At 39.4% G+C, this 23,426-nt stretch overlaps 1 protein-coding gene and 1 long non-coding RNA gene across 2 annotated transcripts; one reads left to right on the forward strand and one right to left on the reverse strand.

Moving 5' to 3' along the window:
* Positions 1-581: 581 nt before the first annotated feature.
* On the reverse strand, positions 582-16,334 carry LOC120797634. Its single transcript, XR_005708557.1, has 3 exons — positions 16,081-16,334; positions 8,859-8,997; positions 582-1,206 (listed from the first exon to the last, which is right to left on the reverse strand). It is a non-coding gene; the product is annotated as an uncharacterized LOC120797634 (long non-coding RNA).
* On the forward strand, positions 16,123-22,631 carry sox19b (SRY-box transcription factor 19b). The gene is made up of 2 exons (XM_040141455.1): positions 16,123-17,309; positions 21,035-22,631. The coding sequence occupies exons 1-2, from the start codon at positions 16,648-16,650 to the stop codon at positions 21,294-21,296; spliced, it is 924 nt and encodes a 307-aa protein (XP_039997389.1). The 5' UTR covers positions 16,123-16,647; the 3' UTR covers positions 21,297-22,631.
* The last annotated feature ends 795 nt before the right edge of the window (positions 22,632-23,426 follow it).

Here is a 23,426-nt window from a genome sequence, read left to right on the forward strand (position 1 = left end):
TCAACTCCAGGCCTATATATATATATATATATATGTATATATATCGATATTACCTTATCATGCTCACTTGTCATTAAACCAAACCATTTATTATAGTTAACTAATGTAGACCATAGAATATTCCCTTGATCCTCTTTACCAATTTGAATCTATGGGAGTCTAAGATATAATAGAGAATGAACACAGATACAGTACTGGCATCTAAATATTTTATATTCCTTGGGAAGAAAAACACATCCATGTCTTTTTGATGATGATAGAATATCATAAAATCCCATTTGATTCAGTATCGTGTACGAGTCAAATGGCAATAAATGAATTTTTAAAGAGTAAATAAACACTAGGCTCGATATGTGATGTATCGTTTTAACTATGAGTTCTGATTGAATAAGCATCTTTCCAAACAACACTAAGCGAGTCTTCATTATTTTTTTTTTTCCAAGAGCCCATTTGACTGTCAATGTCTTCTTTAGTATACATTTCTTGAGTACAGTGCTCAAGGAGAACAGCACACATACAGTATTTTTCAAATTCAGTGGAAGCCAGCACATGTTGGATATCACTTTGTTCAGTAACTGCTCTTTTATTTTTGGTAAGCTTCATCCATGTACAGATGGAAGGTAGTTTGACCTTAGAGGTGGTTTCTTCAACATTCACCTAAATGCCTAACCCCACAACCCCTTACTCTAAACTTAACCCTAATTCTAACCATAACTTTAAAACCAAGTCTTAACCTACATAAACCGCCTTTTGAAGTAGTGAGGACTAGCCAAAATGTCCTCACTCTCCCAATTCACACGCATGCGCACAAAGATCCTCTCAAGCTCCAACAGATTGGATGGTAAGTGTCTGTGAACTGACATCTCCAGGTCTCTCCACAGATGGTCAATGGGGTTTAAGTCTGTGTTATGATCAACAGGTGAACCCAAACGCAGGACACCGACTCAGAGCGCGAATGAACAAATTAAAGTTAATTGTTCAATCTCAGGGAATGAAGGTGGATGGGTAATGAGGGTTCTGGCAGGCAAATGCAGAGGGGAGCTGGTGGCTGGCAGGACAGAGCAGAATGTGGAATAAAGGCAGGGCGGGATGACTAACCAGCAGGCAGGGGAATAAACAGGAGCAGGCAGGCGAGGTGGAGGGTTGAGAGAATCAGGATACTGGTGAAGTGGAGCTGGTTTGGTTGGTGGGTAACATGCATTGATCCTGCAGCAAAGGGAGACTGGGATTAACTCAGAGAAAACACAAAGAAAATACTCAGAATGCACAAGTCTAAGCAGCCTTAACATCAGATACCAAACCAGCTGAAACAATGATCTAGCAAAGAGGGAATGAGGAACCGGGGTAGGGCGGGGCTGATGAGCAGATGGATCGCAGGTGTGCAGACTTATCAGCAATTAGCAAGCCAGGAGAGAGAGAGGGAATCACCATGCCCACAATACAGACACACATACACAGATAGAGACAGACAAGGGAGGACAGGAGACACACAGGAAAAGGAAAACACCAGAAACACAAGGAATAAACTGGAGTCACAGCTGTGACGTCAAAGTCTGTGCTTTGGTTGGGCCACTCATGGACAGTCTGAGACTTGTCCCAAAACCACTCTAGTGTTGTCTTGGTTTAGTTTAGTTCAGTTTTAGTTACATTTATTTATCAGGGATGATGTAAAAAAACATAAATCTCTTTCAAAGATATCTCACCTTTTTTACAACCTTGATGTCTCAACAGTAAGAAAATTTCTGATATGAATTGGCTGCATGCCTCGGTTCATTTTCGTTCTTAAAGGTGCACCCTAGAGAAAGTTTTGTTCAAGGACCTCTGTGTATTTGGCTGCATTCATCCTTCTCTCAATTCTGACCAGTCTCCCTGTCACCGCTTCTGAGAAGCCTCCCCCATAGCATGATGCTGCCAACACCAAGCTTCACCGTAGGGATGGTATAAGCTAGGTGATGAGCAGTTCCTTGTGTTTGCCAGACATAGTGTTAGGAGTTCTGCCCAAACGGTTACATTTATTGTCTCATCAGACCAGGGAATGTTTTTCCTCATGCTCTCAGAGTCCTTTAAATCTCAGACTTTTATCAGAGTCCTCCAAATTGGCTTCTGTCTAGTTCAAAAAATCTAGACACATCTCATGGATCATTAAAGCAAATAGGAATACACCTGACCACAATTTGGAGTGCCACAGCAAAGGATCTGAATACTTCTGTAAATAAGAGAATTCAGTTTTTGACTTTTAATGAATTTGCAAAAATTTCTAAAACCATGTTTTCACTTTGTTATTATGGGTTATTCAGTGTCGATTGATGGGCAAAAAGTGGCTATTTTATCCATTTAAAATTAAATCTACAACATAATGAAGTGTGCAAAAAGTGAAGGGGCCTGTCTTGCACAGTAAATATGAATAAGGGCCCTGCACCAGCATGCATGAATAATACGTCCCACTCCCACATAACTAGCCACATCCCAGGCAGGTTAAACCCTCCTAACCTCCTCTGTGTCCCAATATGACGTCCATCAGCCTCAAAACATGTTATGTCTCTCTGCTTTTTTTGTCCTGCTCTCAGCCTAGGTGGCCTGTCTTCCAAAGGCAATTTCTGTGTATAAGATACCCCATGCCCATCCCCCAACTGTCCAACACACATACATACTCCTGTTACCCGCTCCACCCCCTGTTGGGTGCTGGATAGTGGGGTTGAGAGAGGGTGGGGTGGGGTGGAGTGGGGGTGGGGATTATGCGAATTTGAGGCTCGTAAAGGGCCTGCCATGGTTTTTCTGTTGTGTGACGGATGGCTGGGAGGCTGAACAGGCCTGTTTTGCATGAGAAGAGAAGCCAGCAGAGGGGAGAATAGAGGTCTATTCAATGAGGCCTGTCACCCAAAACCACTCTAGTGTTGTCTTGGTTTAGTTTAGTTCAGTTTTAGTTACATTTATTTATCAGGATGATGTAAAAAAACATAAATCTCTTTCAAAGATATCTCACCTTTTTTACAACCTTGATGTCTCAACAGTAAGAAAATTTCTGATATGAATTGGCTGCATGCCTCGGTTCATTTTCGTTCTTAAAGGTGCACCCTAGAGAAAGTTTTGTTCAAGGACCTCTGTGTATTTGGCTGCATTCATCCTTCTCTCAATTCTGACCAGTCTCCTGTCACCGCTTCTGAGAAGCCTCCCCCATAGCATGATGCTGCCAACACCAAGCTTCACCGTAGGGATGGTATAAGCTAGGTGATGAGCAGTTCCTTGTGTTTGCCAGACATAGTGTTAGGAGTTCTGCCCAAACGGTTACATTTATTGTCTCATCAGACCAGGGAATGTTTTTCCTCATGCTCTCAGAGTCCTTTAAATCTCAGACTTTTATCAGAGTCCTCCAATTGGCTTCTGTCTAGTTCAAAAATCTAGACACATCTCATGGATCATTAAAGCAAATAGGAATACACCTGACCACAATTTGGAGTGCCACAGCAAAGGATCTGAATACTTCTGTAAATAAGAGAATTCAGTTTTGACTTTTAATGAATTTGCAAAAATTTCTAAAACCATGTTTTCACTTTGTTATTATGGGTTATTCAGTGTCGATTGATGGGCAAAAAGTGGCTATTTTATCCATTTAAAATTAAATCTACAACATAATGAAGTGTGCAAAAAGTGAAGGGGCCTGTCTTGCACAGTAAATATGAATAAGGGCCCTGCACCAGCATGCATGAATAATACGTCCCACTCCCACATAACTAGCCACATCCCAGGCAGGTTAAACCCTCCTAACCTCCTCTGTGTCCCAATATGACGTCCATCAGCCTCAAAACATGTTATGTCTCTCTGCTTTTTTTGTCCTGCTCTCAGCCTAGGTGGCCTGTCTTCCAAAGGCAATTTCTGTGTATAAGATACCCCATGCCCATCCCCCAACTGTCCAACACACATACATACTCCTGTTACCCGCTCCACCCCCTGTTGGGTGCTGGATAGTGGGGTTGAGAGAGGGTGGGGTGGGGTGGAGTGGGGGTGGGGATTATGCGAATTTGAGGCTCGTAAAGGGCCTGCCATGGTTTTTCTGTTGTGTGACGGATGGCTGGGAGGCTGAACAGGCCTGTTTTGCATGAGAAGAGAAGCCAGCAGAGGGGAGAATAGAGGTCTATTCAATGAGGCCTGTCACCCAAAACCACCCTCCTGCACCCTACCCTCACACCCCACCCCTTCATCATCCATCCCTTCATCCTTTCATCCCTCCTCCTCCTCCTTCCTTGTACTCCCTCTCCATCTCAGTCTCCCTTTCTTCCTTCATTTTGTGGATTTCATTTGCCAGTCTTCACTGCTTCTTTCTCACCCCATAATCTATACCCCACCTCCACTCCACTGCCCTCCTTACTTCTTATTTCATCCACTTAATTTCTGTTCATTCAGATTTTCCCTCCTTTCCATCAAGCTGTTTTTACGTCAGTGAGTTCCATAACATTTGAATCCTCTCATTATTTTGTGGGCATTGTGAATGAAAAGCTATAATTGAATGTCATGGTCAAAGGTCTTTAACGCTAAAAGAAGTCATGTGACTTGATGCTCTGACATGCTGACTGATTCTGCATTTGAGTCAGCAGGAGTTATTATGGCAAATTAGGTTAAAGATGCATTCAACAGTTTTTAGCCACTGGGGAGCAGAAAAAAAACAAAACAAGACAGACATATTCAGTCACAAGCCTGTCAAGGTTTGTAAAGTTGATATAACCAACATATTAAATGTCTACTCATACATCAGCAAATATGACAATAGCATTCATTTGGAGTTTACAGGGATTTTTATGTTCATTCTCTTTTAGCTCTGTTTTGATCTCCAACAACTCCTGAAAAAAGCATCTGACTTTTTAATTACTAAATGTCCAACCATATTCACCATGTAGTCACTGACTTTGTATGCTGTTTGGTGCTGGCTAGTTAACAAACAGCAATGTGCAACTGGACTCAGGCCTTCCTGTATTTGTATTATACCCAACCAATGAGCCAAATGAAGGTAGAGTTGGCTGTTAATCCTCTCTGATTTTGGCACTATGAAGGACCCATTCTCCCTTTTTAATCAGTGTTAATATGTAAAGAATGTTATGGCTGAAGTCTCAGTTTTGTTTTTTAGATGATTATGTAGTGTTTTAAGACTAAATAAAATACAGTGATGATTATGACGTCAATTACATACCATCAAAACATCAAACAAGGATGATCTTTCAGCTTTCTTTGGTTAAGGAGGTGATTCCAGATGAGAGGTGAGACATTTTTAAGAAAAAAAACCCCTGAAAACAGCTCATTCAGGGCCCTGAGACAGTAAAAATCTACTGTCCCTGGCATGTCCCAGGGCCCCTTTCTAGCTGTGGACTCCATGAATCATTCAGCACATTTTCCCAATTGTACTACCTTTGTAGTCATCATACAGCAGTGACAATGATAACTATGTCTCATCTACAGTCTCCAACTTGAGAGGGACTGCGTGATTCACATATTGGTGAAACAGCAGCAATAACTTCATTCATTATTTAAATCTCCTGACATGCTGACAGTATTGGTCACTTCTGTTAACTGATAATCATTTTTTTCCTTCACAGGACAGTTAAGCTGTTACATGTAGTTGCAGTCATTTGGAGTCCTGAAAGATTTGAACAGGCCTCTAACAAGCCATAAACAACACACTACCATCAACAACACATATTTGCGGTTCTTCTGTTAACTCAAAAGAAATAGAGACCAATCACTGATGACTCACCTAAATTAAACCCAAATGTAATATACTTTCTGATTGCTTACTAGTATCCTCTAGCCAATGCTAATGTTAACTCTACCAACAGTCTGCCATATTCTACATTCTGTATGTCAGGGTACTTGAGCCGAGTACCTTATCTGCTCATAAGGCACATAATCCTCTATCTAAAGCTAACAGTGAGCCATTTTTAATGAGGTAAACCACTATCTTGTCACCCTTGGTGACATAAACCTCAAAAGGCTTCATGACCAACACCAAAGCCTCATTTTCAGTGGTTAAATATGCTAGTTAGTGTTTGCGTTACTTTGTGGAATAGTATGCCACTGTTTTTTTCACGACTGTTATCACAAGGGGGAATGAGGACAGCTCCAATCCCTACATCACACACATCAACAGCAGGAGAAAATGGCGAGCTAAAGTCTGGAACGTTTCGTCCTTGGGTGCTGGACAAAATAGCCCCGATCTGAACTAAAGCATGCTATACTCTTCAGACAATACCGACTTCACCTCTGTAATGGCAGCAAAGTTGAAACAATCCGCTGAAAAACACCAAACATATCCAAAAATCGCATGAGCTTTGTTTTTTTTTACCTCATTATTAAAAAAGGAACATGCACAAAAAACTTTCATCCCAAAAAAAGAAGAAATGTCTTATGCCAGATTTAGCTATTAGCTAATTTCCGTCTGCAGTCCTTGAGCAGGTACACACAGAACAATCACCAGACACTAGAAACATTCATTTATATGCAACACCATTACATAGTTGCAATCACACTAACAATTATACAGACAAATACACACGTCAACATATAAATACCAGGACATTCATCCAACACAACTATAAGCTGACATGACTGGTTGCTCAGTATCCATTTTTTTGCACCATGAGAAAAAGAATTAAAGTCTCTGCAAGTTTGTTTGCTCAGCTGGAATGTTTGATGGTCATAATTGAAAAAGTAGATTGTGCAAAGGCAGTCTGCCGCAGAGGGATGTTTAAATCTGAGTTTAGAGCAGATAGAGAGGTTCCGCTCATTTGCTCAGAGTGGATCTGAAAAAAGGTCTTCGCTGGTGGAGAAGCAGCATTGTGAACTATCTTTAATATCAATTAACCTTGTGAAAATGAATGACATTTTCAAAACTTAAAGAGGTTGTATTTGGTTACATGGAGTACGAAAATCAACAATGGCTTATACCCACAGTGCACATGATTAGCATCAGTAACACTTTTCCCTACAGCCACCACTACAAATGGCTTAGCTGTACCATGCCTGCAATCCAAGTTTAGGCAACTGCCCCTTATATGCACCAATTTATAACAGTGGTTGACATGAAGCTTGGTGGCATCATGCCCTGATGGGCATCAATACTATCACTGACCAAACCAGTAGCTTTTAGCAGTAGAGCTTCCCTCACTGGTGACTGAGAACACTGTTTTCAGCTCATCTGTGATTCACAGTATGTTTCTTCCTCATTAAAAGCAAATTAAAAGACCAAAGAAACAATCATAATCAGATAACTTGGGCATGAATAATAGGCTGCTGTGCTTTTATTCTTATGTGCAGTGATTGTATAAGCTAGTTTTCTGTTGAACTGAACATACAAATTTGGACTAACAACAGACTGAGTGTACTACTGAACTGAAAACAATCAGACACAAAAATGAAGATTGGGCTTTGTGAACCATTACGCATTCACTTACTGTTGTACATACTGAAATCCCTTTGAATGGTGATGCATTCACCTATTGCTGTATAAGTGCATTTGAGTGGTGTGGCAACCAGTAGGTTAGGAAAAAAAAGTAAATGAACAATATAGTCAGTGACTACTAATTTTTTAACTGAACTGAACAAAGTGACTCGTGATCTCCACCTCTAGTCTGCTCTGGCCGCGGAGGATGCCAGACTCCAATCTCTCAAGTCTCGCTCCGGTAAATGCGGTCTTTTAATATTTTGGTAAGTGCAGTCATTACAGGAATTAAGCCACCAGTCTAGTGCTACTTCCAGTTTCCTCCACAAATCTATATTCAGTGTATGATTATCTACGTTGTCGTTTAAGTTCACAAAACATCCTTCTGTAGGTTCCTGGAGCACTACCATATGCGCCCATTACTGCTCTCCTCAAATCATTGTAATCATTTTTTTACACCTCATTGCTCTAACATTTTCCACTTCAGTTTGGGCCAGTATCTCCCACTGGGCCCGATCCAGAGCAATCTTCTTTTCTCTCTCTGCTTTTTTAACATCTTTCTCTTGCTCTAACTTAATATCTTCCAAACTAAGAACATTCAACAATTGTGCAGCTTTTGCTGGTATTGTCATTTCCCCCCCCCAATTCCACATCTTCCTGTTCTGCACAGTTGTCTTCTCCTTTTTGAGTCATCTAAACTATACGTCAAATCCCAACAAAGACTCTTCCAAATCAGAAGATATTTAGACACTGAGACAACTAAGCTTTTAAGGTTCTGCAGGAATCACTACCAAAACTGAAATGTAACCACCAAACGCGCACTGCAAGAATAGGTCTTTATAAAGCCACAAACAACCATCAGCAATGTGTATTCACAGTCCTGCCAATTGTTAACTAAAAATAAATAAAGAGACTGATCACTGTTGACTCACTCAAACTAAACCCAAATGCAATATGGTTTCTGACCTTCTACTAGCAGCCTGCAGCTAATGTTAATACTAACTGTACCAACTGCCTGCCATACTCTAAACTCTGTATGTAAGGGTATTTGATCTTATTTTATCTGGTCATAAGGCACACACTCGTCTCTGTAAACCTGGCGGTGAGCCTGTTTAATGAGTCAAATATGACTAAGGTGCCTTCCCTAGTCCCACATAAAGTCACTATGCTAATTTAAAACTAAAGCAAATTAGCTACATGGCTAACAAAACAAAATTCCAAACAAACAAAATTGTGTTTTAAATAGCACTCCCCCATATCCCAGATGGCCTTCGCATTTATAGGTTGTGGCACCAGTAGTACTGGTAAAACTGCTTTGTTGTTAGGTCTAGCTGACCTAATTACCACCAAGCCTTTTGCCTGTACCAGCTACCAACAGGCCACACGTATGCTGAATGCCTTGATTGCCCACAAGAAAGGACGCAGGCCTTACCTGAACCTCCGTGAGCTCACTTTCCATGGTCACTCCACTTGTTCATCCGCAGCGTAGGCTAGTTCAGCCGACTGGGCAATTGGAGCTTGGCCTGGCGCCCTCTCCTTGTGTCACCAACCATGCACTGAACTCTGTGCACCTGAAAAACCATGGCAAATGAAACAGTTGGTGGATTACAACGTGACGCAGCATTTGAAATGCAATTCTTTGTATTTGCTGTTGTGTCTCCATATGTGAGTTGGATGTAATGAATAAATTAATAGGAGATGTACAGAAGCGGAAGGGAAAATGAAAACTCCAGAGGACCTATCTTCATAGTGGTGATCATTTATTTCTGGTTTAGAATGTAACAGCCATGAAACTATCAGTAAATAAAATTTGTCTCATCGCCACTCCCTCTCTTTCTAGCTCTATAGCTCACTTGACTGCTGCTCTGTCTCTCGCTCTCCCACTCTGTCTCTCTCGTTCACTTACCTTAGGTGAGTAAACCCTGCTTGGTGTACCATTCATTATATTTCAGACTTTTTGGTTTAGCTCCAGCCTCATGCTCTGGGGCTCTTAGAAAAAAAAATGGTGCCATTTTCAACTTCAAGTACCTTATTGCTCTCCCTTTGCACCTCCCTTTTAACTCTCCTGTGCCCCCCGAGAGTTAAAAGGGAGAGTTAAAAGGGAGTCTGAAAACTACAAATTTAGGTTAACAAATAGAAGCAGTCAGAAACTAATCCAAAATAGTTAGTTAGTTAGTTGCTTCATTTTAATAACAGTTTCTTTACACTTAACTTTTAGCTTTTAGTTTCATGGTGGTATGTGTAAAGCAGATGGTAATCAGACTTAAAAGGTGAAACTGATTAAAAATAATGATCTGTGTGGGTTGTCCCTCTATCAGCCATCTTAGCTACTGATATCATTAACCTCATCAAGTTCAACAGAAGTTAATCAATTAAATTTCAGTTCACCACTACTCAGCCTTCAGATAAACGGATATTTACGTCCAGCTGCTGACAGAAATCTGAGGAGAAACACTCACTCAGCTGAGAATAAGAAAATGTATCTGCTCCACTGTTATATAATTTATTAAATGACTTGTTTAACCATCATCCCATGTGCATGAAATTAATGAATCTCAATGTGAAATTTGTTATTGATAATATCTAATATATTTCATGAAGGCAGCAGGTGTGTTATTTATACTATATTTATATATATATATATATATATACTATATATATACTATTTATATATATACAAATATATACACATGTGATTTTTCACATTTATTTATTATTTAAATATTCCAAAAGTGACTCCAGACATGCTGTGTTATCTGTATAATTATTCTGATTATATTCTTCTCAGTATAATGTAATAGAAACTGTCTTTCAGTGCATCCTTTCCACAAGCTGTCTCCATAACAGGGAACAGATTTCTGTCATAGGTGATACTACAGCAATCAAAATTAACAGAGAAGGGAGAACATTAACACCCATATCATGATGTACACATCCACCCTGGTGGTGTTTTCTACAAAAACGGGAGAACACACACCACTCTGGCATTATCAGCTAATAATACTATTACAGTTTGCTGTCATATAAATACAGGCCAAGGTGTCCAAGCTAGTGACCAAAGACTAAATTAATAGAAAATACTAATCAAGAAAACAGTCATTTCATTAATTAGAAAATATTTTCACATTTGCACATGTTCACAAGCCAAAGAAAAGCTAGACCAAAGAAAATCTGACATCTCCACTGCTATTCCATTCCATTTGAAGCCACAGAATAAGAAAGACAGATTAAGAAAAGCTGAGAGTGTGAGTGTTGGTGAGTTGTTTTTGAAAGAGTAAAGCCAGGGGAGCAGAGAGGAGGAGGAGGGAAAGGGCAAGGTTTGGAAGGGATTCCACACAAGGTTGTCATGGAGATGGAAATGGGAGACTGGAGCCTCACAGTTCCCAATTAGTCATAAATACATGGTCACAAACACACACCTACAGTATGTACACACACATCTGCATGATGCATTCTACAACTGACTTAGGAAAACCCACTCTGACACACACAGCTGGTAAGTTGATTCACACACAGAGACACACGCCTGAATGACTGAAAATCATATCATAAAAATGTCACATCATGTTACTATCTCTATTTCTCTTTCTCCTTCCCCTGTTCTGCGCACCATGTGCCAATAAATTGACTTCCATTTGTGAGTGTCTGTTAATCACCTCATTGGCTGATTTGAATCTGATTTTTGTCTGACATTTTCACTCCTTAGGCAACTTTAGGTTAGACACACTACTGTTATTGATTGGTGCCCCCACTGAATGGTTTTGTTAAGTCACTTTTAGATAAGAGAATTAGATCTTGTTTTTGACAGATGGTCTGCTGCAAATGAAGTCATTTACATTTTTGAGTCCATTCATGAGTAAATGCTGCTGAAGGATTTCAAGAGTGCTTTACTAGAGATGGTGGTAATATTCTTACATGAACAAAAATTGGCTTTACTTTCTAATGCTGATGAGTTTGTTCTAAATCATGTGTTCATCTCCTTATCCGGCACAGACGACAAGGTGATGTAATTGTCACTCCCCTGTTCTTAGCCAGGAAGAAGCCATGAAGAAGAAAACAGTCATTTTGGTCTCTTTTCTTGACAATGGCAGGTTGATCAAGGACGTGGAATACAACAGCCTAACAGGTACTGTCCTGACCACCAATGGCCAGAACACATGTGAACTACAAAAACTTAAAACAGAGTCCGAAAACATTTCTTTGGGGCAAAACTCAAATCTGACATTTGGTCCTGAAACATAAACTGTATTTCTCTGTTCACCACTACTTATTCTGCTTTTTTGGTTGTTGTGTTATGGCCTCCACCTCCTCTAGTCCATCTCATGGACATAAAACCAAAAAATGCTTTTTCTGTATGTGTTGGCATGGATAAATTACGTGTTTTGTGGACTATTGTGGCTGCTTTTCCTACAGGTTTCATGCAGGTGGAGATTTCTGATAATGAAGACAACATTAAGGATGTTTTCGAACTTAACCAGTTTGGTTTGGTTAAAACAAACTCTGGTATGTTTGCCCAGTTAGTACGGTTTGTTTGGGCTGGTGAGAAAGCTGTTAATTGAATCCTGGTGCTGGCCACACAACCAAACTGAGACTCTTTAAAAAGAGGGCCATGGTTCTGATGAGGTTTGTTTGTGGTCCGAAAGCAAATGAACCAATCAAAGTTGAAGAATAAAGAAACACTCTTTCTGTCCCTTGTCTTTAATGTATGAATGAAAATGACTGGACACATGATAGACATGATAGAATCTGCCTAATCATTCCTTCCCCACCAGCCTCTTATATCAGACTGCAATGAGGACAAGGTCATAGTTAGTCTCCTCTCTGAACTTGAATGGAACTCAGTAGAATGCATAACTCTGCAAAGGCAAAATATTGATGAAAATGTCGAAAAATGCCCTATCTATCAATGCCAAGGAAAGTAATGAAAAATTCCATGATCCGCCCCTTTAACCATAACAAAAATTTAATGGGCTCTTCCCTGGCCCATGCCCCATAGCTCCATTAAGTTTTGCACAAATTGGCTCAGTACTTTGCGTAATCCTATTGACAAACAAACAAACAAACCAACAAACAGACACAGGTGCAAACATAACCTCTGTGGTAGAGGTAATAACAAATTCCAGTAAGAACAGTTTACAATAAGCATATCTCAGACACTAAGACATTACATCTTCACAACTGGTCAGTTTCGTCAAAGGTTACAATGATCTGTGTTTTAAGACTGTTTATTATTTTGCTAGATATGTTTACATTTTACAGAAATATAAACACTGAATATACTCTGTAGCAGCAGTTTGTTTGGAGTTATTGCTTTTCCACACAGCTCCAGGGTCAAATCTTTAAGCTTTCCTACACTGGTACATATTCGGTTTATATATATTTATACTATATTTATTGCTGAGGCATCAGCATCACTAAGCCACAGTATATGACTGGGATGTGAATATTAATATACATGTGGTCTGAGTATCATGATTAAGATATTTTGAGAATCCTGCTGTCTGGTTAGTTATTAAGGAACTGATTGTGAATTTCCTAGTAAACACTCAGTATCTATGTGTGCTGATGGACAACTTAGTTACTGCTCAGTCTGATGTTTCACTTTACTTTTTGGGGGGGGGGGGGGCACTAATGATTAAGTAATGAGTAATGAATGAGTGGTTAGTAGTTTGTGCTGTTCAGCAGCTGGTTCAAAGTTAGCCAGGAACTACTTATGGAGAAAGTGGTCTATTTTTTCATTTCAGACACTTAAGAACTGATCATTACCTAATAATTCATTAATATAGTATCTCCCAGTCTTTTCTCTGATAGCTCATCATTATCTACTATACAGTCCATGATTCAGAATTATTCAGGAACTAGTCATTAATGATTCATTAATTATCAAATCATTCCTGATTTGATCCTCATTTCATCAGTAACTACTCATATTTTTGTGTGCCATATTGTAAAGTATTACCTGCTACACATGTTATGGAGTCAGTTTAACACTGTGAGAACACTGCTAAAAAGAATAAATTAGCTTTCTTTCAGCTTTTGGGGGGATCAGATGACATGTCTGGTCAAGTGCAAATATTGTGAGGAGGAGGGAGCATATTTCCATATTTCATACACTGAGCAGGTGTGTCCCCAGCAACAAATATGTGGTTGGATTTCACCACACTTCAGTAAAACTTGTGGAGAGGTAATGTGGTTTATTTTATTTGTCTGAGACCACTTTCCCATTCACTTGAATGGGAAAGTGGTCTTAGCCAGGCAGTTCCTTCGACCTCATGGCTTGGTTTTTGCTCTGACATGCATTGTCAGCTGTGAGACCTTACATAGATAGGTGTGTACTTTTCCAAATCAAGTCCAATCAATTGAATTTGCCGCAGGTGGACTCCAGTCAAGGTGTAGAATTATCTCAAATATGATATCAAGAGAAATGTGAGGCACCTGAGTTAAATTCCAAGTGTCATAGAAAAGGATATGAATACTTACATCAATGTGATATTTTTGTTTTTCCTTTTTAATAAATTTGCAGAAAAATTCTAAAATTGTGTCTTCACTTTGTCTTTATGGGGTATTGACTGTAGATTGATGAGGGGAAAAAGAGTTATTTTAGCATAAAGCTGGTCCATGCAATTTTGGGGAACACTGCTGTTAACATAGACTTTGAGAAGGCAGAAAAGGAGGTGGTCTGTTTGGCCAAACCAACCGACATTTTCCTCATTCTCTTGCAGCTCTAAAGTATATCAGTGTACCACTGTAAGAGAATCAATACCCATGTATAGGGACACGTCTTCAGCACAGGCATCTAAAAAGAGGGTCAGGCTTCTCAACAAATATTTAATCGGGTAATTACGAACTAAAGATTTAAGCCTATAACCAACAGATTAATGAAGTGTCCTTAGTTCTTATATCATTAACTTCCATCTGTTTTATTTGCCTTAAAATTGTAGTGACCCTTTAAATTACCAACCAGGCAAAGAGGGCAACTGCTCTAGGGCCCACACCTTCAGAGGCCCAAAAGTTGCAGGTTCAAGTGGCTGTTAGTTTTTGGTAATTTAATTTATTGCAAATATGCACAATTTAAAGCTTCAGTATGTAACTTTTTTCTAATATTTTTAGTTGAAATATACTCAAGAAAATCTTACATATCCTACATATCTCTATGGAGAGGTGCCGGAACTGTGAACTATTCTCATTCAACAGCCTGGGAGCCGTGCAGAGATATTCCCTTCTAAAGTTTTATAGCCAACCTTGCCTTTTTAACCAATCAGACAAGGCCAAAGTCAGATGTGGGAGCTCATTGCTGTCAGTAAATACGTGAATGCTTCTGGTCTACTACTCCTCTCACACCAAGGCTTCAAGCTAGTATTAGCTGCTGGAAAATGTTGCTATAGCTGACTCACAGGTTGGCACATGACAAGGATGTAGGTGAAGGGCTGGAGTCAGATGGAGCAGAGTGGGGGAGGGGGTCTGTAGGATGGTGGGTGGTTTGCTTTTGCTAGCTTGATTTCCAGAACATGCATATTGTAACTTTAAGCACAATATAAAATTAAAGGGTAAGGGCAGGTGTACTATTTTTACCTAATCCTGGAGCTCAGTGGTGTAGAGGGATGCTGTGTCAAAATCTTGTTTTAAAACCTTTTAACAGGTTGGTTCCTGGACCTCTAGGCAGCTGTCATTGGCAGTCCACTGTTCGCACTGTACCCGCTGGAAGCTTAAACACAACGGCAAGCACTGCTTCCATATAAAGACATCTGTAAGTTTTTTGGTAGTCTACATTACATAGGCTACAGATTTTTTTTTAAGGAAAAAGTATATATCTTCATGCTAAATATAGCTAAAAATGTTGTTTTTTTTGGAAATACCCATAAAAACCAACTCTCTGTCTGTGGGTTTACAGTCTATCAAGCTCAGTGTCTATGGAACAAATAACATTTACAATAAAGGGAAAAACTGTGTTCGGGTCAGTGAGGGTTGAGACTTGGTTGTGATTGGCCAGTGAGCCCAGTCCCGGAAACCACAAAGATTTGTCCCAGTAGTCCCGGCCAGCCTGACTATGGTGGCCCCTGAGGCCAAAGCACATTCAAGAGCGAAAGCACAAAGATTAAGGGAATCAGACTCCAAATCCAGATGTGATACAGATAACAAAACACATACAAACAGGGAAAATTCAAGCAACAAGAACTGCAACAATAGAGGTGCTCCAGGACTCTAGGGGGAGTGATGGACTTCTTTTTGGATAAACACTGATGTTACAGACACTTTTGCCTGCTAATCAGACTTTAGATAACCTAACTAGGGCTGCAACTAACAATTATTTTCACTGTCGATTACTCTGCATATTATTTTCTAGAAGAATTGATTAATTGTTTAGTCTATAAAATATCAGAAAATAGTGAAAAATGTCCATCCAGTTTCTCAAAGTCCAAGGGAATGTCATTTAATATCTTGTTTTGTCAGTCTAAGTAAACTGAATATTTTGGGGTTTTACTACACTTACTGTCAATTAGGCTAGATTTTTTTTGCGTGTGTGTATTTTGGCCCAGAACAGTGGCTGGGCTGATTCATATAAACTCTTTTCGTAGAGAACTTTGCTAAAACCCCTTATTTAAATTTAAAAATCCAATTGGAATTGTTGATAATAATTGATTATTAAGACAGACCTAGTTGTGTGCCTGGAATGCCTCTCCTCTCTCCGCCTCCGTCATCAACAAGTGTCTCGCGCACTGTCGGAAGCTTTTCAGTTGCAAATACACGCGCACAGGCAGAAGCTTTTCGCTCTCCCATTGGTCCAAACCTGGCTGACTGCACAAGAGCAGGGGAACTTTTGGAGTGAACAGGCAGATGAGTTTAGTATGTGAGCTGGCCGTCTGACAAGTGGTTTTCCGCTGAGAACAGTTTCAACAGCACTGAAGAAAGGCAGCTGCTGCGTTTATAGGCCTATTCACTGAATTTTGAATATCTTCAGTTTATTCAGTATCACAGTAATGGTTGCCACAATCAGATTTCTAATTTAGGAAAAGTATAAATAACTGGTCGTCCGTTGCGGTCTGTTTTGTCTCCTGGGTGTGTTGGGAGTAATTAGTTAATTTGGATCACCCGCGCTCCCGGTTAAACCTGTAGGGAAACCTGGCCACAAGTCGCCAGGTGGACGGCGACAAAAGGCTGCTGTGTGCTTCAGCTATCCAACTCTTCTTTAACTCATCTTGACTTTACTACATTTGACCAACATGTACAGCATGATGGAACACGAGCTGAAGCCGACCGGTCAGCCCCCTTCTCATCAAACCTCCCAGGGAATGTCACCAGTCACCGGCACCATGACCGGTAACATGGGCAGCAATGGCAACTCTCACCCGAGCTCTAAAACGGCATGTGCACCTGGAAGCGACCCTATGGATAAAGTCAAGCGACCCATGAACGCTTTCATGGTCTGGTCCAGGGGACAGAGGCGCAAAATGGCTCAGGAAAACCCCAAAATGCACAACTCTGAGATCAGTAAGCGGCTGGGAGCTGAGTGGAAACTCCTGACCGACGCCGAGAAGCGGCCCTTCATTGACGAGGCCAAACGGCTCCGGGCAGTCCACATGAAGGAGTATCCTGACTACAAGTACAAACCGCGCCGCAAGACAAAGCCCATGCTTAAGAAGGACACTCAGGTGGGCAAGTACCCACTGTCTGCAGGGAACCTGCTGGCGGCGGCAGCGCAAGGCCAAGGTGGTAGTCCGAGGATGGAGACCTACGGCTGGGGCCCCACCGGGGGGTACGCGGGCATGCAGGGCGAGGCGCTCGGCTACACACAGCAACTACACCGGTATGACTTGTCAGCTCTCCAGTACCCACCTACAATGACGGCTGCACAGACGTACATGAACGGAGCCAACTCGTACAGGTGAGCCGTGTCTGTTTGGGAACCACAGTAAGGTTCACCTCAAGTTTGAAGGATAGGTTTGTTATAATGTATCCTTTACCGGTAGTGGTATCCAGGCATACAGTAAAGGGGAGTTTGCATAACAAATGCCAAATATTTTAAAAATATTTTGTGGCCCCTTGTCAATTGCAGTATAATAGGCTATCAAAAAGTATTAACATGTTTAATAAAGTGAGATAAGGTCCCCCGTTCCATAGTAAGCCTTGGGTGTGTGTGTGTGTGTGTGTGTGTGTGGTTCTTTTCAGTATTTTCTCGTTTTCAGTTTGTCAATTGATGGTTATTAGACTAACTTAGGGGCAACAGTAAATCTTTCAGTTTAAATCACCCTGTTCAGTGTTTTGTTTTTTGTTTTTTTAATAATATCGTAATAGTTTTAAAACCATCACTAGTGAATCAATGAGGAACACAGTACAAAATAAGACTGGAATAAGTAATGACAAATGGTCTAAAATACACCTTTCAAACAACTCAAATTCTAAAAAAAATGACTTGTAATACAGCACTTAAGATGAGAGTTTTAACGGGTAGAGATGTTGCGATACAGTACATTCAGTCCCACTGAGTCACTGCATATGATGGAACAACAAGCTTCAGTCTGTTGCCTACTTGTTATGCATGTGACACTCTGCTCTGGGCTGGGTCCTGCCTGGAATGTTGATCAGGATGATTTGATGGCAGGCAGGACTGCTCTGTGTGTGGTCTTCTATCCACAGTGGCCTATTCCTGCAAACCATTGTCCCCAGTTACATTTCTGGGTCTTTGCCTCCTGCCTGTAGGTACATTTCCCTGCGAACTACAAAGAATCAACATTTGATAAATGTTCTGGAATGAAGCTGGATGGTGATGAAATTTATTCCAATATCTATCATTTCCATGGTAATGTTTACTGATGACTCAACTTCAGGGTTATCATTTCAGACATCTTTGTTCTTGCATTTTTTTTTTTCTCAAGCAGGTGACTCCTTTAAACCCACCTAACAGATGTTTCGATCTGTGTTATCAGTTACTTGCTTGCCAGTTTTAGATGTTAAAAGCTTCGAGTCATTTTGGAGGCCAAACTTGTTGATGCCCATCCCAATGAATCATTTAACTGGGGTTCAAGATAATATTTTAAAGTTTAAAGTAAGAAGAAGACATACTCAAATCTTTTATGGATGATGGTCATATGGCAAAAATACAACTGAAATTGAAGAGCAAAATTAAATTCAAATAGTTTAAAAAAAAAAAAAAAATTCACTATTTAAATTTCGGTTGTGATCTCATATAAAACTAGACCTAATTAGTTTGGTTGGATATGGTCCATGGAGTAAAATAAGTCACATTTGAGCACTTGAATAACATGCTTTTTTGCTCAGAGGCAACTCAAAATGAGTAGGATGTTGTCTGCTTGCAGGTGACACTTCAGTGCACATCTCCAGGATTTCTGGGTGCGCTGCACTCTCTCCTCAGTCATTTGGGAATTGTTACATCCTATTGTCTCCCTTGACACAAATGCTATGTTGGCAGCAGTAATTGTTAATGCTTTTATTTTCTAAATCTATTAGTTCTTAAATCATTTCCACTCTCAGTCAAAAATATGTGGTTGTGTGTGGATTCAGTATATCTCTCCATGAGGATGTACCTGACATGCTCTAAGGTTCTTTTACTCTGAGCATGTTTCCAGTAGAATCATCCATCCATTTTTGTTTGAATTCTAGTGGTAGAGAGCAGCTCAAATGTCCTGTTTCACAGAACAGAATCACCCATGGTTTTCTTTTTTGTTTACATTTGATACAGGTGGCCTGACAGGTGCATTTATTTAATGAATGTATTCGTTGAACCTGAAGGTTGAATGTTAATTTTAAATGAGAAGTGCCTCCTCCCACTGAGACACAGGCTTATTAAAATGTTTTCAGATAGCATATTAAGCCTGATCATGTGTCAAAAGACCATTGATGTGACACTGATGATGATTAAATTTTGCAAGAGACATATTGGCATAATCTTCAGGGTGTTTGACCCAAAAAGTTTGTAGGTGGCATTGTAAACTAGGATAGCTTTGATCCGAGACCAAACATGCATCAGTTGCTCATCCTGATCCTGGCTCTGTCTCCAGATGTAGGTGCTCATTATGAACAATCTGCCAAAGTTTGAACACTGGTGTACTCTGACTCACTGACTCCTTGCTTATTTTAAAGGTAAAAGCAGTACCGGTAGTTTGGTTGAAGAGTTGGCTAATTCCATTAATAGAAGAAGTATCCAGATCTTTTTAGCTGAGTGAAAGTAGCAACACCACAATATAAAAATATATAAATGAAATGAAAAATCATATAACCATATAAATGAAAATCATATACATTCTGTTAATCCATGTATTAAAAGATCTTTTGAGTCAGTTTGAGTGAGTTTGTTTTCCTTTTTTTTTTTTTTTTTACATTTTCCATTGATATTATAATTAATGAAGCATTTTAATGTTGCAACTGGCCCAGCTGGTGGCAAATCCAAACTATTTTAAATACTGTCAGGTAGTACGAACTATGCAACACATCCATTAACTCAAGATTTGTTCTGCTTCAAATATAGTTACCGTACAAACTTTCCTGTTGCAATTTAGATCCAGTGTTTGTGATAGCATAGAGTAGCACAAACTAATGATCTAACTTTTCTCAACTTTTGAAAGAAACAGAAGTCCCTGCCTCAGTTAAGTTTATGATGTTGTTGTAATATGAATCTGGTTTTACATGAAAAATTAGCTTGTATGTTGTGCAGTAAGTATGTATTTAATCCTCAGATTGATGATAAATATCCTGGTCTCTATAGTGTTTGTCATAAACAATCACATTCAGCGTGACATTCAGATACCATTACACTAAAGAAGATACCAGTCAGTTTGTCTTTTTTTATTTTTTATTTTTTTTCTTTCCTTTATAATGCTGAACTCCAGTGTGAGCAAAACCGACCTTAAGCCTCAGTCCATTAGCTTTTTAATGCTGCCGATTTGGGATAGTCATTGTCGTCTTTAGAATCTAAATATCTAATATTTTCTCACATTTTAATTGGATTAATAAAACATTCAGAATATCAGGTGTTTGGAAATAAATTTGAGATGGGTTTTGATAGGCTACACAGCACACGTGTTGGATTTTCAATGTCTATACCTGTAGCACTGTAGCTGGAGACACGGAAATTCTGTAGTTTACTTTGTCATATTTGTCATATCAGTGTCAAACAGATCCATCTCACATTTTCTTCGTTATCACTACATTTACATGGCTTAAAGTAACCTTTTATTGTCAAATTTCTTCAGTAACCTAATTATTGAACGCCATGGGAATGAGATGGATGGTTTTCTGAACCTGGATAAAGCACTAAAACACTGCTAACATAGGTACATTTGTGCTTTTTTTTTTTTTTTTTTCGGTTAACGTGCACATGTACATGATAAAACACAGGACAGGGGCTTGATACTGCGTGACGCAGAACAGAATGACAGGAAAAATGATTTACTTGTTTAAATAAATCCAAAGTCTTCAAATTTAGGGGACAGAAGTCTGATTGCCACATGTAAATATGTGTTTTAGACTAACAGGGGCACATATGGTGTGATGTACTGCCTTAGCACGATTTCTCCCATTAACCAGATGTATGTAATGATATTTTAAACTCTTAGATGACATCTAATGTGTACCGTCTTCTCCACTGCACAGCCCAATGTCATACAGCAGCAGTCCCCAGCAGCCGAGCCCTGTCACCATGTCCATGGTGAAAGCAGAGCCAGTGTCCCACTCACCTCCAACAGGGACACCAAGCCACCACCGGGGGCCTTTGCAGGGCGACCTCAGGGACATGATCAGCATGTACATTCCTGGACCAGGAGGGGATGCCAGTGACCCCACAACAGCACAGAGGGGCTACACCAGTGTCCAGCAGCATTACCTCACAGGAACTGTCCCACTCACACACATCTAGGACTGAAATGGGAATCATGGGGGTGGGGGTTGAACTGATTGGGAGAACCAGAAATGCTCATGATACACAGCTGGCTGGACAAGAGATGGAGTCTGGTGTGGGGGACTTTAGATGGGCCAAGCAAAGAGACACAGGATATGAAGGGGAAAACTTTTTTCATGCATTCAGTAGTCTCTCAGTTCCAGATGTGCCTAGAATTAGACAAACAAGCGACGACTAAATGTTTTTATCACTGAAAAGCTGTTTGTTTTTTTTTTCGTTTTTTTTTTTTCTACCTCCTTTGGTGCCACACACCCATGTACAGAGCTGAGACTCCTCCCTGCCCACCACCCTCCAAGCAGACTTCTCTCCATGCAGTGAAGACAGGCAATGCCTGCTTATTTTGTACATATCACAAAGGTTACTTTGTCTTTTTATATTGTTAGAACTTATCCATAATGAGTCAATTCCTTAATACCACCCAAAACATTTGTGACACTGGCACACATTACAGTTCCACCATGCTCAGTCAGTGCAGAGGGACTGCTGTCCTGCTGTGCGAACAGAGTTGGAGAACAGCTGGGTGCCGGTGGGGAGAATGGGAAGGAAATGCACAACTTGAATAACAGAGCTGTTTTTAAAATGAACTCTTTGTGCCTTGGCTTTGGTTTAGTACTCTTATATTCTTATATTTTCACTAATGATATCCTGTTGGACAACATGGAAAACACCTGTTGGACAATCAGCACTGCATCCACAGGAAATAAACCGAACACACTGGCTTCTATAATCTGTAATGTTGTTTAGAATGTAGAACCAGCTTGGGTCCAGATTCAGTAGGTCAAATGTCCCCAGATCACACCAGAGTATGAGAAGATATGTGATACTGTTTTTGCTATCTGTATTTGTTTTATTTGCTATAATTAGTTTTAGATTTGACCTTTTTGATCTAAATGTTTGGATGCATTGTTCTGGCTGCATCCTGGGTCGCTCTGTGTATTCATTGTCACTTTGCTCTAGGCAGGATTTGTATTGTTTTTAGGCTTCTCATTAAGTAAATGAAATTGAATATGAAATTCTACATTTCAGTTGTTTTATTTCAAATAGCAGATAAAGACTTGAAAGTTATGTCTTCTACCAAGTACACTGGATTGACAAAAGGCCTCCCTGGCATATTTGTTGTTTTTAATGACATGTCATTTGTTTTTGTTTCACCTGTAAAGAGAATGTATCAAACTAAGTTTCAGACTAAATCTCCAGCAAACCTTCCATCTTGTTTCTAAACTTTACTGGTGGGTAATTATCATTTTACAAAATAATAAAAATGTGTTCTTAATCCTGGTTCTTTCAAACTGACAGTACTGCCATTTGTCTATTTTTCTCTGTAGCCCGTATGCTTACTAGTGCTGCTATGAATCTAAAGGAAACTTTGATTTTCAGCCTACACAAACTCAGTATTGAATGTGGTAGATTATTCAGACAGTTGTTCAGTCTTAAGCATTACTAACTAAACATGCACTGTAAACTGATGCCTGAGTTATTTTTGAAAAAGAGTAGTTCTATTAAAGTAATGCATGAATGTTTACATTGGTACCCAAGTATTTGAAAACTTAACTTTTATACTGACTTTATGATGAATTCTCTTATGTAAATGCTGCCATTTACTAGAGTTACTGTATGTAGCTTTCATGTAAATAATGTATACAATTTTAGGCTCTTATACTAAGAGTCTTGTTTCTTTTTTGATTATAAAAAATCTTTGTTATGGCATTCATGACAATATTAATAAAAAGTACAAATCCTTTTTCATAAATGTCATGTTAAATGTGTGCTTTTAGTTAAAATCCTTTATATATATCTATATAGATAGATAAATTACTATATATATATATATATATAGATGATATATAGAGAGAGATATATATATATATATATATAATATCTATATATATATATATATATATCTATATAGATGATATATAGAGAGAGATATATATCTATATATAAGGATTTGATATATATATAGATCTATCTATATATAGAAATCAGAGGAGTTGAGTGAAAAGTCTTATTTCACACATGACAAAAATACATTCAGTAGCAACTTTATTAGGTATGCTTATACAGTTTGATGAAATCCAATACACCAAC

The sequence above is a fragment of the Xiphias gladius genome, chromosome 12 (genome assembly GCF_016859285.1).
Source record: "Xiphias gladius isolate SHS-SW01 ecotype Sanya breed wild chromosome 12, ASM1685928v1, whole genome shotgun sequence".
Classification (NCBI taxonomy): Eukaryota; Metazoa; Chordata; class Actinopteri; order Istiophoriformes; family Xiphiidae; genus Xiphias; species Xiphias gladius.

Excerpts from the sequence above, each read along its gene's own strand:
- sox19b (XM_040141455.1), top strand. The coding sequence starts at position 16,648 with ATGTACAGCATGATGGAACACGAGCTGAAGCCGACCGGTCAGCCCCCT. Across the intron at positions 17,310-21,034 it reads AACGGAGCCAACTCGTACAG|CCCAATGTCATACAGCAGCA; the intron begins GTGAGCCGTGTC and ends TCCACTGCACAG.